This window comes from Oryctolagus cuniculus, chromosome 10 (genome assembly GCF_051225735.1).
Source record: "Oryctolagus cuniculus isolate XC-2025 breed Fujian yellow rabbit chromosome 10, ASM5122573v1, whole genome shotgun sequence".
Taxonomy (NCBI): domain Eukaryota; kingdom Metazoa; phylum Chordata; class Mammalia; order Lagomorpha; family Leporidae; genus Oryctolagus; species Oryctolagus cuniculus.
In genome coordinates, this window is record NC_142876.1 from 116,405,530 (window position 1) to 116,428,285 (window position 22,756).

Consider the following 22,756-nt stretch of genomic DNA (forward strand, 5'->3'; position numbering starts at 1 on the left):
AGCCAGAGCAACGGAACCACCACGTCCTGGCGTGGGTGCTCGGATGGTGGAAGTCCAGGCGAGTCCCAGGAGGCTGCCTGGAAGAAGAGTGGGAGCCGAGAGAAGCCCGGGGACCTCCCCCTGGTGGTGGTGGTGATGGGGGGAGAGGAGGTGGCAGGAGATCAGGGGCCTGGTGGGACTCAGTCTCACCGAGACCAGGGGTCTGGGGGGGCCTGGTGGACTTTGAGATTGAAAGTAAAGGTCTGGGAGGCCCGGGGGTGGGGGTGGGGGAAGGCCATGGGGGAGGGCAGCTCATCCTGTGGTCGGTGCAGGCTGCTGACTGACTGAAGATGGATCGCGTCACCCAAAAGTCCCTAAGGAACTGGTTCTAAGTTCCTCAACAGAAAGGAATTGGGCCAGGGAAATCTAGGCTGGGTGATGACTCACGTGGCTTAGGGGCTGGGTCACTCACGGTCAGAAGCTGGACCAGCCAAGGTCACTGACCGGAGCAGCGAAGGTCAGGCTGAGCCCCACCCCCCGGGAAGGGCCTGGGCTGTTGAAGGCTGACTGTGAAAATCATGAATTTTCGCCAGGAACCGCCTGCCCAGCCCCAGGGGCAGCAGGACCAGCCAGTGGCCTCTGGGGACCTCTGACTCTGTGGACAGCCGGCCCTCCGCAGCCATGGCTCACCTGCTGTCAGGGCAGCCCTGGGTTCCTTCCTTGTCCCAGCCCAGTGCCACTTCCTCTGTGCAGGCAGACACACACTTGACCTTGTGCACATGCAAGGCCCCACGCAGCACAGGTGCAGTCCAGAGCCAGGGCCTCCTTCAGGCCGCAGGCTGCAGGGGAGCCCCGCGGGGGTCCCGAGGCCTCTCTCCGTGCCCAGGAGCGGGGCCAGTGGGCTGCTGTGTCCGCCTTCCCTGGACGGCTGGGGGTGGGTCCTTCCCTTTCCCCCTCCTCAGCCACCAACGATGCAGAGTGCAGGGTGGCGGGGAGTGGGGGGGATGAGGGGTGGTTCCCATTTCTGGGAGAGTGCAAACAGGGTGGGTGGTCTACACAGTGGGCTGCACAGGGGAGCCCACACCAAACGACCCTGGAGGCCCCTTGGTCCAGAGGCCAGGCCAGAGGCTGGGATCCCTTGAACTTAGTCCCAAAGTCCTGGGAACCCCCCACCTGGAGTCTCCGACTCCCTCCCCTCCAAGGTCCCGTACCCCAGCCCCAGCCTCTCTTTCCTCCTCCACCTCGGCTACCGCCGCCCTGGGCAGGTCTGCGTGGGCAGGTCTGCAGCAGCCTCCCCTTAGCTCCTGCACCCCGACCCTGCCACTGTCCCAGCGCAGCAGGCGGGCTCCCTCTGTCCCCTCCCCCTGGGAAGGCGCTCTGGCTTCAGCCTGCTCCTGCGCACCCGCAGGTCTCAGCCCAGGCACCCCAGAGGGACTCTTCCAGAACCTTGCTCTGAGGCAGGACTGAACACAGGGCCCGGCACCCAGCAGGTGCTGAGCCAAGGGCTATGGAAGGGAGGGCTCCACGCAGTTTTCATCCCTCCCGGGGTTTTTCTTGTGTGTGGAGCTGGATGAGGGGCGGGACCCCTGACCCCTTGACCTCAGATGTGGGGTCCCCTTCAGGACCAACAGGCAGGTGGCTGCTGTGGCCTGGTCTTGTGAGGGAGGCCGGTCGGTGCAGAGCCTGCGGGACAGCTCTGGCCGAGCGTCTGGCACTGGCCAGTGAGGGGTCTCCTGTGGCCAGCCCAGCACGACCACCCTGTGTGCCGGGCAGAGGCGTCCCGGGCAGTGAAGCCTAGCCCACGGCTTCCAGGAGTGACCATGGGCCCCAGTTCACTGACTCAGCGGCTGGTAAAAACGGCGCAGCCACCCTGCTCCGACCCCCGCATCAGCCCCGGCGAGCACCGTGTGCGCATCAAAAATAAACATATTCTCTAAAAAGAAATGGGGCAGAACCAGCTGGCGACCTCAGGCGAAGGCACTTCCTGCCCCGTGCCTCAGTTTCCCCAGCTGTAAGTGGGTTTGACAAAGGGACCTGCTCTGTAGGGTTGCTTCAGGGCTTAAACAGAATTTTGAAACCCATGTGCACGCGGGATCTTAGAACAGTTCAGGAAGACGCAGATTATGGAAAACCAAGGCCCAGATTCCGCAACTTTCTGTGCCAAAACAAACTTCACCTTTCACCCCATTTTTCTGTGACCTCGTGCGTGTGAGCTGTGTAGAGCCGGGCGCAGCCAGCCGTCAAGGCTTCGCTCGCTGTCACAGTTGGGGCTGGGGCACCGGGGGGGGGGGGGGGCTGGGGGCTGGAGGAGAACCTTCTCACCGCCAGGCTCCAGGGAGCTCCACTGAGGGAGGACCCAACCCCTGCCCTGAGCAGAGACCCGGCACCATCAGCCCATTTCCCAGAAGGGGAAGCTGAGGCAGAGCACACAGTGAGTCTGTAGGAGGCAGAAGGAAGGGTCTTGATGTGAGGCCCCTGCTGAGGGGGTCGGGCTGGCCAGGATGTGGAGAGTGGATATCTGACAATAAACAGAGCCACTGGGTGCTGGGCGCAGCCCAAGGGCAGGGCGGGGAGGGGCTTTGTGAAGTCAGAGTTGGGGCTGGAGGACAGGTGGGAGGAGCTGCCCCCTCCCCACTGAGGGGTTCAGTAAGAAGTGTCGAGGACTGCTCACTAAATGCCCCACAGGGGTACCGCACCGTCACCCGCACACCCAGAAAGGCAGGGACTCACCCCCATCTCACAGTGCGGCCGCGGAGGTGGAGGCAGAGAGGGGAGGAAGGTCACCCTGGGTGGCAGAGACAGGACCGCAGGGTCAGGACCCCTGCCGCTCACCGGCCGCTGTCCGGGCAGAAGAGCGAACCGCCAGGCCTGAGCAGAGCCGCAGCCCGGGGCTGCCTCTGTGCCCCAGCGGGTTGAGCGCCGCCCTCGGTGCTGACATCCCACACCAGTCCCGGCTGCTGCACCTCCAATCCAGCTCCCTGCTAGTGGCTGGGAAGGCAGCGGGAGACGGCCCAAGGGCTTGGGTCCCTGCACCCACGTGGGAGACCTGGAAGGAATTCCAGGCCCCCGACTCCAGCCTGGCCCAGCCCTGGCCCTGGCAACCATTTGGGAGGGTGAATGGGCAGAGGTAAGATCTCTCTCTCTCTGTCTCTCAGTCTCTCTGTCTCTCTCTCTCTGTAACTACCTTTCAAATAAATAAAACAGACCTTGAAAAGAAACCTCCGGTTTGCCCTGAGCAGCTGAGTGGCTGCGGATGTCATTCCCCTCAGGGTCTCAGTGGGTACCTCTGAGAATGGGTGCCACAGTCCCTGCGCGGTGCAGACGCAGGGAGGCCGGCCTGCAGCCCGGCCACTGGCGTGTCCCCGGGCACACAGCAGGTACTCCGTCTGCCATGGGCATGGATAGACTGACGTGTGGGGTCGACAGCATAGCCCCTCGACGGCTTTGGTGAGATTTGGCAAGGGCGGGGGAGGAGCGCACACGGCAGGTGTTCCATGTGCAAACAGCTCTCCCTGGCTCCTGTCACTCGGGGCGGCTGTCGCCGGGTGATGGCAGCAGCCTGGGGAATGTGGGTGGGGGCCCCCCGGGGCGGCGGCCGCGGGACAGAGGCCTCAGTGTCAAACTGCCCCGTTCTCTCTTCAGTCCAGGCCCGTGACGGCACGTCTGAGAATGCCGCCCATTATCCGCCCGCCACACAAGGCACAAAGGGGCCATGGGGGGCTTGCAGGCCAGGCGCTCGCGATGGGCGCCCCGCCACAGAGGGCAAGGGCGGAGTCGGGAGAGGCCGGCGCTCACACGCAGGAATGAGAACCATTTCCTGCAGCCCACGGGGACAGGGACGCAGGCCGACAGGAAGGTCCCAGCTGGACTCCCACGGGCCAGCGCGGGCTGGCCCTTGCTGAGCCCCGGGACCAGACCCCGAGGGCCACCCCGGGGTGCGGTTCAGAGCAGGCAGGGAGGGTGGCTGTGGTGGGAGGCTGCGCTGGAGGGGGTCCCAGCCCCCACCCTGGCAGAGGAGGTCCAGCACAGAGCAAGGCTCACTGGGGCGGGTCATGTGCTGTGTGTCCTCAGGCAGGTCCCAGGCCTCTCTGAGCCTCAAGGCTCACTGGGGCGGGTCATGTGCTGTGTGTCCTCAGGCAGGTCCCAGGCCTCTCTGAGCCTGAGGAGATGTGTGGGACTAGTTCACATGGGCCTCTGGAGAGCCTTTGAGGAGTTCATCAAGCAAGGGGTCTCCTGCACAGGACCCTCCCCGGGGGCGCTTGGGCCGCTCCTGTGGGGTCCAGACTGCCACTCCCGGGGGTGAGGGAGCCAGAGTCCCCCGCTCCGGCGTGGACTCGCTTCCACTGCTACGGTACCCTGCAAGGTGTTGTCCACTCCCTTTTACAGCCAGGGAAACTGAGGCCCACATGGAGGCGGGGCCACCACAGGCACATAGAACTGGGCCCGAAACTCCTTCCACGGCCTCAACCCCAAGGCAAGGGGTCGGGGTTCACGGGGCTGGGACCCCGCGGGTTGCAGAGCCACAGGTGAGCCAGGCACCTCTGACCCTCTCAACGCTGCTCAAGGAGGCCATGAGTAAAGCCCCTAGGATGCCACCAGCTACGGTGACAGCTCCTGGCCCCGTCGGGGTCCCTGGACGGGTGCTAAGCTGTCCTGGACGCTTCTTTCCGGCCCACAGCACAGCCCTGGGGGTGGGGGCTGCCGAGTTTCCTGCGGGGAAGCCGTCTCCGACACCAGGGACCACAGTCGGAGGGCAGGAGCCCCCTCCTCCGCGCAGCCCCTGGCCCACTGTTATTTTTTCCAATTGAGGAAGAAAAACATTTCCTCCTGCTCCCGGCTCTGCCCTGGGCGGTCGGAGGCCGGGAAGGAGCAGGCCGGGGGCGCAGAGCCCCTGGGGCGGGGGCGAAGGCCTCGCTGCTGGCCGCCACACCAGCACTTCCTCCTGCCTTGCCCACACCTTGCGCATGTCAGGCACTTTCATACCCACTGGAGGCTGACCTCACGCCTATTCGCATCGAAACTGACTCGCTTTGGAAAGACCTCAGCGAAGACGGGTGTCCAGGAAGCTCCGTGTCACCCACGGGCCCCAGAAAGCCAGCCCACCTACCCAAAGCAGGCCAGTGCCCGCACACACAGGAGAGCCAGGGCCTGCAGGAATGCCTGCTCGTCCCTGAGAAGGGAGGATGACAGATGTGCCAGGGTCATTAAAGATACGTTAGCCCCAAAGCCAGAGCTGCTCCCTGATAGAATCGAGTGCAAAAGGGCGTCATTGGCAAGTGAATGACAGGCAGCTGACTACGGGCCCAGGGCTGGCCCATCTGCGTTAGTTAATCCAGAGCTGCTTCATGGTGGTCCCAGCTGTCTCGCCCTGTCCCCTGCTACGTCCCCTCCGTGTCTTTAATCACTAGCTGTGGGCTCCTTCACTACCAGTCTTGGCCCAGAAGGAGCTCCCACATGGTGGGGAGAGGGCAGAGATCCAGGTTGGCGTCTGCGCTAAATGTTCCTCAGTCACCCCATCTGTGAAATGGGTTTGATGACGCCAGCCTTGTCAGCTGACTACCAGGCATAGGGCGGTACTGGGTCCAGGACTTAGCCCTTGGTGGACTCTTGGGATAGGAAGCAGGACTGGTCTTCTGCTACAGTCCTGCCTCCCACTCCCCCACTCCAGCACGAGCCATGGGGGCCGTTGGTCACCACCACGGGGGAGAGAAGCCGGCAGCCCTGACCAGTGGGCACGGTGCTTGGCGTCACCGTATGTCCCCAAGTCTCAGCCTTCGGGGGCAAGTGTGCTACTGTGACTTCCCTTAAGAAAACAGTTTCAGAGAGGGCGGGTGCCGTGCCCGAGCCGCCCAGCGCTTCTCACCTCCAGACCCTCAGACCCTGCCCCGACACCCCTAGCCCAGGTAGCCCCTGAGTCCCAGCGGTCAGCTTGGCAGGGAGTTGCTGCCCAAAGCTGCCGGGCCTCCGCCGAGCGCAGTCTGAGCGAAGACGCGGAGCAGTATCCTCAGGGCTCAGTGGGGGGAGCTGCAGGATACAGGAAGGAAACCAGAAGGGGCCGAGGGGGCCGAGCCGGGGCGGGCGGGGGCCGGGGAGGGAGGCAGAGACGCTCGCTCGCCTCGGCAGGCAGGGACGGGAGACCGGGAGGGCGGGGGCGACCAGGAACGAGAGGCGACAGAAAACCCGGGAGCCGGCCGGGCAAGGCTGGAGGAGCGGGGACGGGCGGAGGACGCCGCAGGGCTGCGGCGCCGGGCAGGGTGGGAGCCAATGTTCTAAGGCGGCCCCGGCCAGTCCTGCCTGGCTCCCCAGCCTGCTCCCGCGGGGGGCAGCGCCCTCCCCACGCCACAGAGACAGAGGCAGGGACTTCAGTCCTCCCGGGGAGTCCCCGGGTGGCCCTGAGCCCCCCTGGACTCCGATACCCCCCTTTCCTGCTGCAGGACAACGCTGGCCATCGGAGCAGTACCAGGCCAGGGGACAGGGGTGGAACAGGCTGGCAGAGGACAGGAAGACCAGGGTGCTGGGCAGAGGAAGTGCGGGGTGGGGGTGGGGGTGGCTGCAAGCCCAGCCTTTCCTGCCTGCCCCATGGAGCACAGAGACACCCCCTGGCCTGCCTTCCTGGCGGGGCGGGGACAAGGCCACCCACCAGGCGCCATGTGGCCCCTGGGGGTCTCACAGGAGACCCTGCTGGCAGACTCCAGGCTCTGCCCCTCACGAGCTGTCTCCGTCTCTCTCTGGGTCCTCAGTTTCTGTATCTGGGAGATGGGGTGACCATGGCACCAGGCTCCTGTGTGGACGAAGTGTTGGTCCAGGTGACCAGCACTGCGCAGTGCCTGGCACGAGGCCAGCCCTGTTGAGCACCCACGGTGCCCCAGCTGCTGTGGACGGCTCTCATTCCAGCCCTGCGACCCAAGAACCACTGTGGCCCGGTTCCCACCCAGCGCTCGCTCGCCCCCCAAGGTGAAGGAAGCCTGCCCCATGCCAGCTCACATGTGGCAAATCTTGCATAAGTCTAGGAGGACTGCAGTTTCAAATCCTTGCAGGATCCCTGACAAAAGTACAGCGCTGGGCTCAGTGGGAGGGTGGCCGCCCACAGACCTGGATCTCCCCAGGAGGCAACTGTCCAGCAGGCCTAAGCCCTAGGCTTCCTCTCTTCACACACCCTCTCTGCTGGTTTGCAGGCACTGCTCTCCGTTCCCCGCTCCTTGTAAACTCCTTCCCTGGGCTTGGGTCTGGGGCATGGATCATGGGGTGTGGGCGGCCTGGCGAAGCCGGGGACAGAAAAACCGACTGGGGAGGGGAGAACGAGACAGGGCAGGGGTGGGGGCGGGGTCGACAGAAGTGGGAGGGCCAGGCAGACACCGAGAGAAGGGAGCGGAGACCGAGGGGAGCGAGGAGGCGCGACCCACACGGAGTTGAGGGGGACAGGACGGACAGAGACGCGGGGCGCGCAGCGGGGAAGAGGAGACCGCGCCCGAGAGCCTGGGGTACGCAGAGCCGCGGGGGCGGCGGCGGAGTCCCGCAGGGACACGGGGCAGCACGATCCCCCGACAGCCGCCGCAAGGCCGGCGGCGCGGGGCGGGGCGGGCGCCGGGGAGCCGGGGCGGGCGCCGGGGGCGGGGCCGCCGCGGAGCCGCCCCCGTCCCGCCCCCCGGGCTGTGCCGCGCGCGAGGCTGAGCCGGGCCGGGGCGCCGGGGCCGGGGGCGGCTGGCGCGGGCAGGAAGCGCCTCGCGGCCCGGGCCCGCCCCCCGCCTCCCGCCGCCTCCGGACTCCGGCTCCCGGCCGCGCCTCGCCCCATGCACTCGCCGCGCCGCGCAGCCCGCGCACGCCCGGATGGCTCGTCGCGCCGCGGGCGGCGCAGCCCCTAGCTCCCGGGCCGCCGCGGCCGGGCCCCCGCCGCTGCTGCCGCCGCCGCCGCCGCGCCGTCCGCTCCGGGGAGCCCCGCGGTGCCCGCTGCCGCTGCTCCTGCTGGTGCTGGGGGCTGCGCAGGTCGGCGCCCTGGAGATCCAGCGCCGCTTCCCCTCGCCCACGCCCACCAACAACTTCGCCCTGGACGGCGCGGCGGGCACCGTGTACCTGGCCGCCGTGAACCGCCTGTACCAGCTGTCGGGCGCCAACCTGAGCCTGGAGGCCGAGGCGGCCGTGGGCCCGGTGGCCGACAGCCCGCTGTGCCACGCCCCGCAGCTGCCACAGGCCTCGTGCGAGCACCCGCGGCGCCTCACCGACAACTACAACAAGATCCTGCAGCTGGACCCGGGCCAGGGCCTGGTGGTCGTGTGCGGCTCCATCTACCAGGGCTTCTGCCAGCTGCGGCGCCGGGGCAACATCTCGGCCGTGGCCGTGGCCTTCCCGCCCGCCGCGCCGCCCGCCGAGCCCGTGGCCGTGTTCCCCAGCATGCTCAACGTGGCCGCCAACCACGCGAACGCGTCCACCGTGGCGCTGGTGCTGCCGCCGGCCGCCGGCGCGGGGGGCAGCCGCCTGCTCGTGGGCGCCACGTACACCGGCTACGGCAGCGCCTTCTTCCCGCGCAACCGCAGCCTGGAGGACCACCGCTTCGAGAACACTCCAGAGATCTCCATCCGCTCGCTGGACGCGCGCGGCGACCTGGCCAAGCTCTTCACCTTCGACCTCAACCCCTCCGACGACAACATCCTCAAGATCAAGCAGGGCGCCAAGGAGCAGCACAAGCTGGGCTTCGTGAGCGCCTTCCTGCACCCGCCCGACCCGCCGCCCGGCGTGCCGTCCTACGCGTACCTGGCGCTCAACAGCGAGGCGCGTGCGGGCGACAAGGAGAGCCAGGCGCGGAGCCTGCTGGCGCGCATCTGCCTGCCCCGCGGCGCCGGCGGCGACGCCAAGAAGCTCACCGAATCCTACATCCAGCTGGGTTTGCAGTGCGCGGGGGGCGCGGGCCGCGGCGACCTCTACAGCCGCCTGGTGTCCGTCTTCCCCGCGCGGGAGCTGCTCTTCGCCGTGTTCGAGCGGCCCCAGGGGGCCCCGGCGGCCCGCGCCGCGCCGGCCGCGCTCTGCGCCTTCCGCTTCGCCGACGTGCGGGCCGCCATCCGCGCCGCGCGCACCGCCTGCTTCGTGGAGCCCGCGCCCGACGTGGTGGCCGTGCTGGACAGCGTGGTGCAGGGCACCGGGCCGGCCTGCGAGCGCAAGCGCAATATCCAGGTACGGGCCCGGTGGCGGGGCGCGGGGAGCGGGAGCCTGCGGGGCACCCGGCAAGCCGTGCGCCGCCAGCAGGTCGCAGGCGTGAGAGTGCCGGGAACCAGGTGTGCGCTCCAGGTCGCAGGTGCATGGACACGGATCCAGGTGCTCACGGGGGGACCCAGGTGTCCGCCCGGGGTGGGTGGGGTGGAGGAGAGGGTAACCGGGTGAGTGCTGGGTTATCGCGGGGCACATACCCAGATGTGCTTGGAGGGGTCCAGGCTGCCACAGAGAACCAGAGGTTCACAGACAGCCAGATGTGCACATGGGGCTCACAGGTGCACGTGAGCATCTCTCTGGTCAAAGGTGTGAGTGCCTGGACCAGCTGTGTGAGTCCATCAGGGCTGCTGGTGCCGCCAGGTGACAGACGTGTGCCTGGGTGTGGCAGGTGTGCAGGGACCCTGCAGATTCGGGGGTGGTGGCAAAGCGCGAGTGACAAAGGTGTGTGCCCCAGATGTGTGTGCCAGTGGGCGGGGCCTGTGGGAGTATCGGCAGGCAGGTGCCTGTGGGGACACTGGCGCAGTGAGTACCTGAGCGGCAGGGGACACAGGTGTTTGGGAACCAGTAGGTCCTCGGGGAAGGCCACAGGGTTGGTAAAAACGTGAGGCCAGCTTTTGTGCCCTCATTCAACCGATACGGTGTACAGAGCATTAGTCCCAGCAGGCACCGGGTAGACAGCAGGCTGTGGAGTCCCCGCTAGGCGCATCGCCACAGGTCCTAACTCAGGAGTTCTTCCTGTTTACCATGAAGAAGCCAGCACAGGGAGGTTAGTAACTCTCTCAAGGTCACACAGCTGGGGACTAGCAGAGGTGGGCCGGGAATCTTGGCTTTGTAACCTCAGCATCTGCGTTCTTCATGCTGAGGCCCTGCTGCCATAGGACACAGAGCTCAGAGCGCGTGTGCGTGCGTGTGTGGTGTAGACTCTGAGTGTGTGTGTGTATGCATGTGCAAGTGTGTGTGTGTGCATGTGTACGTGTGTGTGTGGTGTGGAGCGTGTGTGCTGCCCTTGGGGACATGACGCAGCAGTGCGGGAGGCCGGAGGGGATTCACGAAGGGCACCAGCAGGGCCCTGGGGCGGGGCTGCTCCCTCCCCTTGCCCACTTTGAGGGTCCCCCACCCCCCCTCCTGGTGACTGCCCAGCCCCTCTTGGGGCCCTGCGGTGGCTGTGACAAGAATCTCCTAAGATTAATGGTCGCCCTGTGGGCGTGCCCAGCGCTGGGCCGTTGAGAAAACACAGATTTCTTCTCGCAGACTCAGGCTCCCACGACTGCCCAGCGCCCAGCCGGCCGCCCTGCAGGTGAAGGCCCTGCAGGGTGAGCGGGCAGGGCCCCAGGGAGCCACGACACCGCCAGGGCTGGCTGCCCAGCTGCGGTCGGGACACCCACCGTTTCCTTCCCCAGGGCCGACTCTGGCTGTGTCTGTGGCACTGGGGTCTCAGGGCTGGAGGAGGGGAATGGGGACCCTGCTCTGCACCCTCCAGCCGGCCCAGCAGCTCCAGGCCTTGTGCCACGGCCCTGGTGCAAGCTGGTCTGTGGGTTTCCTCAGCCTCCCAGACTCCCCACCCCCTCTGGAAGAAATGTCCCTGTTCCCACGGTCCCTGGTCCCCAGCCTGGCCCCGTGTGGTGACTCACCCCGAGGGGGCGGGGCCTCTCCAGGGACACAGCGGTCAGGGCTCCCTCCTCACCCCAAGGCCGGGCAGATTCCCCCCTCCCTGTGTCCTCACATTTGGCGGTGGGCGGGGCCCTTGGCATCATCTCCCAGATGTGCCCAGGGCCCTGGGGTCTGGGCCTCTAGCGGGGGTGGGAGCAAGCATGGAGGGAGTGGTTGTGGCTAGCTCCCCTGCTACAGGTTGAGAACCAGAGTTCACGTCCCTAAACTTCACAGCCATGTGGCCTTGGGCACACCATTCAACCTCTCCGAGCCTTAGTGTCTTTGTGAAGTGGGGACGATGAAAACAATCTTATGTGTAAGGCTTATTTTCAGGACGAGAGGAACGAATGAATTAGAGTGCCTGGCCCGCAGTGGGTGCACCCCAGGGACTGTCCTGGGCACATTCCTAGCACGGGCCCAGGTTTGGTCCAGCCAGCCGTGACCTAACAGGAGCTTCTGCAGCGGCAGAGACCCCACCGCCCCCATACACTGGCCCTGTGTGGACCCCACTGTGTGCCCAGCCCCGTGCTGCACGCTGGGGACCCACAGAGCCCCACTTGGCTTCTGCTCTCATGGGCTGTGCAGTGAGCCATGGAGAGACGTGGCCAGGCCCTTAGCACGCAGGGCCGTGTGTGCCGGGGCGGCTGGGGAGGAGGAAGCCAGGTGAGGCTGCAGAAGAGGACGGGTGGGGCATCCTTGCGGAGGGAAGAGCCCGGGCTGAGGCCTGGAGGGAGACTGGAGGAGTGAGCGAGGTCGGTGTGGCTGCGAGCAGAGGGTGGGGGTGGGGCCCGAGTGGGCCGGACTGAGAGGTCAGGATTTTATCCTGGGGGCCTGGGGGAGCCGTGGAGGTTTGTATCCAGCGCGGGGGGTAGGACGGGAATAGTAGCCAGTGCCCCCGCCCCTAGGTGCTTGTGGGTATTTGGTGCCAGGGCTGTGGTTGTCTTTGTTTTGGAAGGGCTGGTGGGAGGGAGCCCTCGGGCGGTGGAGCCCCTGTCCCGGCAGGGGGTCCCCTGGATTCCACTGTTACTCTCTGGGCTCTTGCCCTGTGCTAGGCCCTATGGAGGGTGCTGGGCTGCAGCGGCCGGCCTTGTCCCCCCCAGGGGTGGCGGCCAGCAGACTGGAGGAGCAAAGACTGCCCAGGGTTGGGCCCAGCCGCAGTTAGGTGCTGTGCTGGGGCAGGGGGAGGCAACAGGTGGCCCCAGGGAGCTGCATCTCCTCCCTCCCAGTCCCGTGTAGCACAGGTGGTCTGGGTGGAGCTGGCCTGGGGGCAGGGCCCTGCCTTGCTGGGTGTTCCCCGGCTTCGGCAGGCTTCTGCACACCCAGCCTCCTGCTCCAGCCCCGGGGTCTCTTGCGGGACCCTGGGGCTGCAGGCGTTTTCAGGCTGCCTCTGGCTCTAAGGCCTGGCTGGGTGGCCTCTGGCATTCCACTTTCTCCCTGGGCAGGACTTGGCTTCTGCTGCCCACCTGCCCGCTCCATTCAACAATCTGTCCCCTGTCGCCATGCTTCCAAGAATCCGGTGGCAGAAGGGCGGAGCCGCCGTGGTGACGCTGGAGTGGCATCAGCTCCCATTGGGGGGGGGATGCTGACCGTGGGCATATTTGGGGGCTATTAGGATCTTTTGAGGGAGAAATGGAGTGAAGGAATTGGCCTCTGTTGCCTGCAGCTTGGGTCTCTTGGTGTGAACTTACTGTTGCTGGGGAAACTGAGGCACAGGATTGCCCAGCGAGGTGGGAGCAGGGAGTCTAACTCTGTCCCTGGATCTCTCCCCTCTGCTTTGGGATGACCACGGATTTGTCTGTGGAAACCAAAAGGAAACCCCACAGGCAAGTGTCACTGCCACGTTTTCAAGGTGTCTTTTTATAGTAAAGGTGGAAAAAAAAAAAAAAACACTGTGCAGTTTTAAACCGGCACGCGGTGGGCGGGTGCCCGTTGTCAGGAAAGCAGTTTCTGCGCCGATTTAGGTCCTGAAATGGCAGGTGGGGGCGGCGGGAGTGAGGCTGCCAGGATGGGCTTCACGTGCCGGCACGCGGAGCTGGGCTGAGCTCTGCATGGCCAGGGGCTCCGGCAGGGGGCTTTAGAGGGGTGCGGGCAGGGTGGGCCGAGGACCGTGGAGACACAGGCAGAGCTGTGGCTAGAGACAGTGAACAGCACCCCACCCCCAACACATGCGCTCCTGGGAGCGTGCCTGGGGCGGGGCTGGTGTGGAGTCCCGGCCCTCAGCTCTGTGACCCAGGCCTGGCACCTGCCCTCTCTGGACCTTGTGCTTTCTCTGAAAGACAGCCCGGGCCTGCATCTGAGGATGTGGGTAGATCGAAATCTGAGCGCACAGGAAATGATGGGCAGGTGGAATGTGCGGGAGGGAGGGGTGCTGCGGGAGGGAGGGCCAGGCCCTGGGAGCAGGTGAGCAGAGGGGCGAGGGCCTGTCGGGGAAGACGCAGGCTGAGATGCAGAGTCGGCTTCAGGTCCCTGCTGTCCTGGGCTCAGGGGTCCGGGGTGCCCCGAGGGGTGTGGAGGGCGGGCAGCTCTGAGCTCCGTCCCCCATCCCCCCCCCCCCCCCCCGCTCTGAGCAGCGCCCTTCTGCCCGGCCTGGCAGACTGTGCTGCTGCCCCCAGTTTGCAGATGGAGAAACCAAGGCACAGAGAGGGGAAGGGACTGGATACTGGGAGTCCGGGTCCACAGGCAGTTCCCGCCTCGGGCCGCACGCCTGGCGCTGGCCGGCTCCACTTCTGCCACTCCCTGGTGCTGGGCCCTTTGTCGCTCCTATGAGAGCAGCCCCAGGCAGTGGCCAGGAGGGTGAGCCTGCGGAGCTCCCGACGGCATCGGGTTCCTACCAAAGATGCAGTCAACTCCCCCTCGTGAGAGCGACCTCCGGCCTCTTGAGTGTGCAGAGAGAGCTGTGGTCAGTTTGAATGACTGGACTGGGGGAATCAGCCTGGGCACGGGGCTGGGCTGGGGTCACGGCGTCCCCTCCAGGACAGCAGGGGGGTGGCCAGAGGATCCGTCACCGCCCTGCACACCCAGGAGGTGGACCCCGACCCCATTTCTCTGGACTCAAATCCGGCCCCTCCACCGGCTGTGGCCTGGCAGCAGTATCTCTTCCTCTCCCCAAAAACTCAATGGCATGAATGTCCCCCACTCTGTGCAGGGGCTTCGCCAGGTGAAGCAACCCCCCTGCGGTCACACAGCGGGTGGAGGTGGAGTGGACACCTGGCCATGGCACCCGCACTCGTAGCCTTGACTGCCTGTTCCTCCAAAGGGGGGCTGGGCAGCAGGGAGTATCTGGGCCCCTTTTAAAGATGAGAAAACTGAGATTCAGGGGTTCTGCCCTCTTGGGGCTGCTGTGGGGAACATGGAGGGCTCCTCGCTCCCTGTGTGGTCACCACTGGGTGTGGGGCTCCTGTTCCCCGGGAGCACGGCCGTCTCCACCTTTGCCCATTGGCACCTCCTGGCGATAGCTCGTGCTGTGTGGGCACCCGAGCAGGGGAATGCGGGAAGGAGGCTGGCTTTGCTCCATGGCTTCTCCCAGAGGAGGAATGGCCCGGGAGGAAGTCACAGCAGCACGCACACTGTGCCGCATGCTGACTAGTCGCAGTGGAGCAGTCAGGGAAGGCTTCCTGTAGGAGGGGGCGTTGTAGCCAGCCTTGGGCAAAGAGCATGGCTTCACACTGGGAGCTGCTGGGATCCAAACCCACGTGACTGGCACCGGGAGACGCCTTCCAGACAGGACACATCAGAGGCCTAGGCCCCAGGTGTGGAGGCTTGGGCAGCAGGCAGAGGTGGAGCTGGGAGTGGGGGAGCCGGGCCTCCAGGCTTCGGACACTGCAGGGCGAGGGGATAGAGACCGTGGGTCTGGTTCCGGGAGGACCCTTGGCTGCTGGTCTCACGTCGGTCCTGGCAGGTGCTGGCGGGAGCCCCTACTGTGGCTGCAACAGGTGACTCCCGAGGGCCTTCTCAGCTCTGATGCCGGTGTGGGGATTGCCATGGAAACCAGCCGGTCCCCGAGTGGGGACGGCCCGCATGAGCTCCCAGCGCCAGCCGCGTGGGTTTGGATCCTGACCACCTCCAGCGGCAGCTGTTCCTCGCTCCCCGAAGTGGGTGTCTGGGCCGAGGCCTCCCAGACGGAGGGGCCGTGCCGCCCGCCGCCCGTGCTGGAGGCTGCCCAGCCCCGCGAGCCGCTGTGCTCTGCCCTGAAACGCGATAAATCACGCGCTGGAGGAGGGAGGAAGCGAGCGGCTCCATTAGGAGGCCGGCGCGGCCCCAGTGGGGCGTTCATGCAGCACTTTGCTCTGATCGGTAAATAATGGGGGGGCTGCAGGCAGAGAGGAGGCCAGGCCCAGGGAGGGAGCTGGCACGGAGGGGGTCACCTCCCTGCCAGTCCCTGCCAGCCCCTGCCCGGCCCTGCCTGCCACCCCTGTTGGAGGGGACTGAGCCCACCAGAGTGCTGGGCCTCAGTTTCCCTGGCTTGCAGTCCAGTGCCAAGGAGGCTGCATTCCCAGCAGCCGTGGTGTGGAGGGGGGGCCTGCTGGTGCTGTGGCGGCCGGCGGTGAGGCTGTGGCCAGGCCCCCGCCGCTGTGGCTGTGTGTCCCTGGGCAAGCCCCCCTCTTTCTGTGCCTCAGTTTCCTTCACCGGGAAATGACCTCGACTCGCTAGGGTGTGGCCATGCTTCCGTGAGGGCACACAGCCAGAGGTCTCGGCACCAAGACAGTGGTTGGAGGTGTGGCCAGCCAGCCAGCCGGCCATGTGGCCCCTGGTGTGTGCTTCCAAGGTGGGGACACAGCCCGAGACGCCTGCCGACGGTCCCGAGCCGCATGGCCTTGCAGCTGTGCCCCCCAGCAGTTGTGTGGACACAGCTTGCACCCCCAGGAGCCCAGGGGCTGGGGGGAGGGGCCCCCCAGAGGAGGAAGCAGAGGCAGAACCCGTTCCAGGGTGCGGAGAGACTGGATCGAGGGTGCTGCCACCCCGCCCGTGAAGGCAGGAGCCCCGGATGACGGCCCCTCCTGGGCCGAGGAAGAGCCGCCAGCTGCCCGGCCCGCACAGAGCTCCTCTGGGACCTGGGGGAGGGGAGCTGGAACTGGGGCCGGCCTGGGCGGGAATGAAAAACAGCCTGGAGAATGGGGGGCTGGGGGCCGCGTCCAGCTAACAAAACAAAACAAGGGCTGCTCGCGTCCGTCCGCGCTGGTTGGGGCACTGGTTCCTAGGTAGGCCGAGCACAGCAGGCCTCCTGGGCCTTCACAGTGGGCCGGGCAGTGGGGCCGCATGCAGGCGGCTGTGGTCCTTGTCCCCATTGCACAGGAGAGGAGGCTGAGGTTCAGCGCCTGTCGGGCTCAGTCTCCTGGTCTGTAAAATGGGCACACAGCAGCATGGGTGCCCCGAGGAGCCGTGAGGTTGTGCACACAGTAGGTCCTCAGCACAGCCAGGTGTCTGCCCTCACTCAGCCTGGGCCTGCAGTGGCTGCGTGGGGTGGGTGGCAAGCGAGGGGTCCCTGGGGCAGCACGGCTGGCTGGGTCACAGTGCTGTCCGGCTGGCCTGGATGACCTCAGAGCCCTGTGGCGGGACGACCCACCTCCTCCGGAGAGGGGGCTGGGGAAACTGACCCAGGCCTCCCTGGAGTTCTGGTCCAGGCAGCGTGGGGCCAGGGGTGGAGTGCCGTACTGTGTCCTGGGGAAGCTCTGCCCCCTCTGTGCCTCGGTTTCCCCGCCGTGCACTCCTCCAGGCTGCTCTTCCTCTGTGGCTCGGGGCCAGGCCCCCGATGGTTGCCCGTGGGCCTGGCTGAGCCCCAGCCATGCAGGAAGCACCTTGTCTCCACACCCAGGTACACTGCCCCTTCCCCGGCCCTTTCTGTGCCTTGGTTTACCCTCGGACTCAGAGCTGTCCATCACACCCCAGGAGGCACCTGCTTGCTCCCTCCCGTGGCTCCCTCCTGGCCTGGGGGAGACACGCTCCTGTGCCTGCAGGTCTTGGTCCAGAGGTGAGAGGCCGGTGTGGGCTCCACTGGGCCTCCCTGCGCAAATGCTGGATCGCTGCACTCAGGGGAGCCCCCCTGGGCCGACCGTGCCGGGGAGGAGTTGCGATGTGGCCACAGGGGTCAGGGCCAGGTGGGGCAAAACTTGAGTTTGCGTCGAGAGTCCGAGAGAGAGGAGAGAGATCTTCTACTGCTGGTTTACTCCCCAATGCCTGCAACAGCCAGGGCTGGCCCACACCAAAGCCAGGAGTGCAGAACTCCATCCGGGCCACCCGGCACCTGCGCCAGCACCCGCTGCCTCCCCGGTGCACACTGGCCGGAAGCTGGAGTTGGGAGCGGAGCCGGAACTTGAACCCAGGCACTCTGGTGTGGAAGGCGGGGGTCCTGAGAGGCGTCTTAACCGCTGTACCAAGCAGCCGCCCCAGGTTTGGGTTCCTTTTTCTTTTTTATTTGAAATAAGCTTGTTATCTGGGACGTCCTTGGAGTGGACAGTGACCTAACGGTGACAAAGCGAGCACAGTCACCGTGCACCTCTCCTGAGCCTGCCTGTGCCCGGCCCCTCCTCCCCTTCAGGGGCTGTGGGGGGCTACGGGGTGGGGGTGGGGGCTCAGGCAGCCAGCCCCCGGCCGGGTGTGGGCACAGGGCCACCACGCGGTCTGCTCGGGGACCTGGCTCTCCCAGCTCCATGACAATGAAAACCTGCGGACAGGACGGGGCGTCCGTCTCGGGCGCAAAGCCCTGGTGGTCAACTCGGCCGTCCTGGGACAGAACCGCTGCGCCCGCCCTGAGGCCTCAGCCTCCCTGAGCAGGGGTCTCAGCGAGGTCTGCGGGCCAGTGGTGAGGCCCAAGAACTTGGCCCTTGCAGCTGCTGCCTCTGGCCCAGCTTACTGGAGGGAGAGCTTAGTCCCATTCCAGTTGGTGGTGGATTTAGTGGGACCCTGGGCAGGACTGAGCTTTGGCCCTAGGACGTAGCTCACCCCATTTCAGAGAGGGATAAACTGAGGTTCTTAGAGGAACCCAGCTGGCCACTAGGTGTGTGGGCCTGGACATGGCTTTCCCTGAGTCGCTGTACACAGTAGGTGAGCAGTGCAGCTCCCTGTTAGCTGTGTCGCCCTTAGTTGCCCTGTAGGGAAAGGAAGCAGCTGAATACAGTCATTCACACTTTAGTCAAAATCAGTTTCCTTTCTTCAGTAAACACTCCCCGCTGAGGGCGGTCCCACCTTGGAGAAGCTGACGCATATGCTACAGTGATGAGTGTGGAAGTTGTGGCCACATGGTGCCGTCACAGAGGGGAGATTTTTCCGGGCCACATCAAGGCTGGCCTGGGCCTGCCGGGAGCGGGCTGAAGGGCCAGGGCAGTGCGGGAGCTGTGGGAGGGGTGCTGGCTGCTGGAGGCGCAGAACTACCCCCACCCTCCAGCGGGCAAGGACGGGCGCATTTGAAGAACCATGGCCACCAGTGTGGTTGGACCTGAGGCTGGAGGCTGGGGCAGTTGGCAGGAGCCGCTGACGGGCTGGAGCGCTGGGCCTGATGGGACGGCAGCGGGGAGCCAGGGTCGTGCAAGGGGCCAGAGGGACTGCTGGGATTGCGCAGCCGCCCCGGCTCCCCGGGGAATCGGAGTTGGGAAAGACCCGGGCAAAGAGAGACTTGGGGGCAGGGCAGTGGCAGGGTGACAGGAGCAGGGCGTGGAGGGGCGGGGCCGAGCCTGTCCCCTCCCCCAGCTCGTGGGGGCGGGGGCTGGGGGGGACGCGGTCCCAGCTTCTGTTGGCAGTCCCAGGCTGGCGGTCAGGAACCAGCTTCCCGGAGAGCAGCCTGCAGCTCACTTCTCCTTTAACGGCTTTTTTTTTTTTTTTTTTTTTTTTAAGATTTTATTTTTAGGATAAGAAAAAAAAAAGTAGGGGGGAAAGGCTCTTTAGAAAATTCTTTCGGTGCAGAATTAATGGCTTGTGAAGTCGGGGCGGGCGGCCGAGCAGGGCTCCTGGTCCGGCTCTTCCCAGGACCCCCACCCTGGCGCCGTGGGGGGCGCCATCGCAGGGCCCAGCGCAGAGAGCCCCAAGGGGTCACCCCGACCTCCCCTCCAGGGCTCACAGTCCCTGGGCGAGGGTGTGCGATTTTAATTTTAAAGCAACTTAATTTTCAGTAATCCATATTCAGGGAAGAAAGCTTATGTAATGCTGCGAACAGGGCTGGGGCCTGGGGGCCTGGGCCCCCCTGCTCTCCTGCCCACCCCCCCAGGACGGCTGAGGGGTGGGGCCCCGCCCGGGAGAGGCAGCCCAGGAGCTGGGCCAGCACCCGCTTTGCAGGGCTGCCCCCTGACTCAGGTGCACACAGGGGACATTGGGCCAGGGAGGGCTGCGGGCTGAACGGGCGCCTCCTGTGATCCCAAGAGTTAGGTCCTGGCATTCAGGCAGCGGGATCAGCACGGGCAAAGGCCCTGGGGCAGGACCCAGCCAGGGACGAGGGAGGAACGGAAGTGAGGCTGGTGTGGCATGGAGGGAGGACGAAAGGAGCGGGGTTCAGGTGAGCAGTCAGGACCCAGGATTGATGCAGACCACCGAGGAGGGTTTAAGTCAGGGCAGCTGTGGGGGAGTGGAGTCTGAAAGGCAGGAGTGGGTGTAGAGCGAGCCGGGTGGGGAGCTGGGAAGGTTGGAGGATGGTGGATCCTGTGACGTCATGACGCCATGACGACAGCATCGTCACGGCTGGAACCAGCCCCGCGAACACTTTCCAGGCGCTTGGCTTGGCCTTACAAGGAGTGACCCAGCCCCGCCCCTATGAGGGAGGTGGCCATTTTATGGATGAGTAAACTGAGGTCCGAGAAGGGATGTGGTTGCCCAGGCCACTCGCAGCCCTGTTCTGGAAGACCTCGCCCTCACAGGTTTTGGCCCAGAGTCCCCCAGCCCCACCCATCTCTGAGCCCGGGGCTCAGCCCCTCCGGGGGCTCCGCTGTGTTGCTGGCCCAGGCCAGCAGGGCCCGCTCGCTGCTCACTGTTTGCTTTGAAAACCAGCTGGGCCGTGTGCAGAAGTCAAGCACGCACAGGAGGAGCAAGGAGAAGTCTCCCCGGGGTGTGCCCTCTGGCCGTCCTGGGGCCACGGCTGCTGACTGCCCTGCCCCTGCCTGTGGTGGGCAGGTGCAGGCATCTGGGGGCCCCAGGGCGTGGGCCGCTCCGTGCCTCAGTGTCCCCAAGTGTGAGGTGGGACCGCCCATGTGGATCTGGGGTGTCACTGGGGCTGAGGGCCAGCTCCTGGCCATTGTGTGGTCATTCACTGCTCAGTGCCCTTGACCGTGCACAGGGGTCGTGTCCCCTTCGTACGCATCTAAGCCACACTGCGCCTGCATGTTTGTGTGCTTGGCCCGTGTTCCTCTCACAGGCACATCCTGTGCATTGTTGAGCAGGAGGAAGCTTTGCCAGCACCCCCGGGACCCAGGGAAAGGCAGGGAGGGTGGAAGCAGGACCAGGGGATGGCCAGGGACAAGGCCCCAGCCACCAGCAACCCTAAGCCAATGTGCACGCAGGACTGTGGCTAGATGCACCTGGCCTCAGTCTGCCCACCTGCAGTGTGGGTAGATGAGGGGATACGTGTGTGGGAAAGGAAGGGCCTCGGCTGGTGGATGCCTCCCTCTGGCGCGCCGTGAGCTGCTGGGGCATTGGGGTGGCCTGGGGCCAGCAGAAGGGACCTCCAAGGTTGCTATGGAGACGCAGAGAGGCTGGGGCTGCACGAGGATGCGGCCCTCCTTGCTCCCCTCGCCCGACTCCCGTCCTTGGGCAGCCTGGTGACTCAGCCAGGGTTGGGGATCGGGGACAGGGTCCTGTCTGTGTCGGGGAGCCAGGTCGCAGCGGCGCCGGGGCCCCGTGCCAGCCGGCCGTGCAGCCTGGCGCCTGACGCTCTCTCTCTTCCAGCTGCAGCCCGAGCAGCTGGACTGCGGGGCCGCGCACCTACAGCACCCGCTGTCCATCCTGCAGCCGCTCAAGGCCACGCCCGTGTTCCGTGCCCCGGGCCTCACCTCTGTGGCCGTGGCCAGCGCCAACAACTACACAGCCGTGTTCCTGGGCACGGTCAACGGGAGACTGCTCAAGGTAGGGCCGGGGGCGGGGGGCTGAGGGTGGCCTTGGCAGTTCAAGCGAGGGTGCTACAAAGGAGGGGGGCCGAGGCTCAGAGACGTGCTTTCTCTCTGCTCGTCCGGGGCTCTGGAGCTGGGCAGGGCTGAGTGCCAGTCTCACTGCCTCTTGGACCCTGGGCACTGCATGTTCTCTCTATAGGACTCAGTTTCTCCATCTCTTTAGGGCCGTGAGCTGTCGTGGGCCTCTGATGGCGTGAGGCCACGGCCTGGCAAGTAGGGGCCCCTTCACGCCTTCTGCCCCCCACCCCGCCCCAGCGGCACAGGTGTCTGGAGCGGTTCCCAGCAGGCTCCTGGCCCCGTGCTTCCCGGAGCTGGGAAGGGCCGTGCAGAGCCCGCCTTTCCCACACTGGGAGCTGAAGCGCCCCGCCCGTGCCTCCCCCAGCCACTGCTCACAAGCACCGTGGGAGAAACCAGCTGCCGGACAGCTCCCCTCCTGCGCCAGGCCCTGGCCTGATTGACTCAGATCTCATAATCCAATTCGCAGCTGCCTGAGCAGACGCCGCGGCTTGTTAGGGGCTGGGGAGAGGGCAGGGCCCGGAGGTCAGGGCAGTGTTGGGGAACAGCAGGGGTGTGTGGCTCGGGGGTGTCCCCCTCTGGGGGTCCTTGGGAGCGGAGGAGGCCATCGGGTACTTGTGCGCTGGGGTCAGGTGCTTGCATTCGGATCCTGACTCGGCCACTCCCGGCCATGTGACCTCGGGCAGGTGCTCTCTGAGCCTTGATTTCCCTGTCCAGCAGCAAATAAGCCAGACCGTCCAGGACCGTGGTCCGATTCTCCTCCAGCCCCACCCATGAAGCTGCAGTTATGGGCACCCACTGTCTACGTGGCGCCTCGAGGGCCATGGGCATCTGAGGGCTCGTTTGATCCTCACACCCCTGTGAGGGAGGCAGAGCCACACTGTGCCCACCCTGCCCCGCTGTGCCTGCGACTTCCCAAGATAGGAGGGGGAGGCCCGCAGGGTCAGCTCCTCCTGACGGCCCCCACCCCACAGATCAGCATGAACGAGAGCATGCAGGTGGTGAGCCGGCGCGTGGTGACCGTGGCCTACGGGGAGCCCGTGCACCACGTCATGCAGTTTGACCCAGCAGACCCTGGCTACCTGTACCTGATGACGTCCCACCAGGTAAGGCCCGCGCCCAGACCGACTCTGCGGCTGTCCCCGCCTTTGCGCATGCTCGTCCTATTTCCTGCCCCGCCCATTACGTGCTGTCCGCCTCCCAGCATAGCCGGTACCCTGTTCCAGGGTCCAGCCTCAGTTTCCCCAGCCTCCCTTGCTCCGCCCCTGGCAGCCTCACTGAGCTGGGCCCCGCCTCTGCCTCCAGATGACCAAGGTGAAGGTGGCCGCGTGCGAGGTACATTCTACCTGCGCGGACTGCGTGGGCGCCGCGGATGCCTACTGCGGCTGGTGCACCTTGGAGACGCGGTGAGGCCCGGGCGCCTGCGCTGGGCAGCATCAGGGGCTGTGGTGTAGGGGGCGCCACCCCCGGGCCTGCGCCCTGACCCTGCGTGCTCACTGCTGCAGGTGCAGCCGGCAGCAGGACTGCGCCAACGCCAGCCAGCCGCATTTCTGGACCAGCGCCAGCGAGGGCCCCAGCCGCTGCCCCGCCATGACAGTGCTGCCCGCCGAGATCGACGTGCGCCAGGAGTACCCGGTGAGCTGCGGCGGCTGGCAGCCTTCTTGTGCCTGGCGCACAAGCCCAAGAGACAGCGACTCCTGCCCGTGGGGGCCCAGCCAGCTGGGGACAGATAATGAGGACGGTGCCGGTGACTGGGCCGTCCTGAGCCCTTAGGATGCGCCAGGCACGTGTGGGTGTGCAGGCTGGGGTGTCCCTGCTAGGCCTCA

The 22,756-nt window shown here is 65.9% G+C and overlaps 1 protein-coding gene across 1 annotated transcript in view; it reads left to right on the plus strand.

The window, feature by feature from the left end:
• The first annotated feature begins 7,665 nt into the window (after nucleotides 1-7,665).
• PLXND1 (plexin D1) overlaps nucleotides 7,666-22,756 on the plus strand; it is a 40,340-nt gene continuing 25,249 nt past the window's right edge. Inside the window, exons 1-5 of the mRNA XM_051851742.3 lie at nucleotides 7,666-9,144; nucleotides 20,695-20,871; nucleotides 21,905-22,036; nucleotides 22,236-22,336; nucleotides 22,436-22,565. Of these exons, the coding sequence (XP_051707702.1) occupies nucleotides 7,807-9,144; nucleotides 20,695-20,871; nucleotides 21,905-22,036; nucleotides 22,236-22,336; nucleotides 22,436-22,565 (1,878 nt within the window). The 5' untranslated portion in view covers nucleotides 7,666-7,806. The remainder of the gene's footprint in view (nucleotides 9,145-20,694; nucleotides 20,872-21,904; nucleotides 22,037-22,235; nucleotides 22,337-22,435; nucleotides 22,566-22,756) is intronic.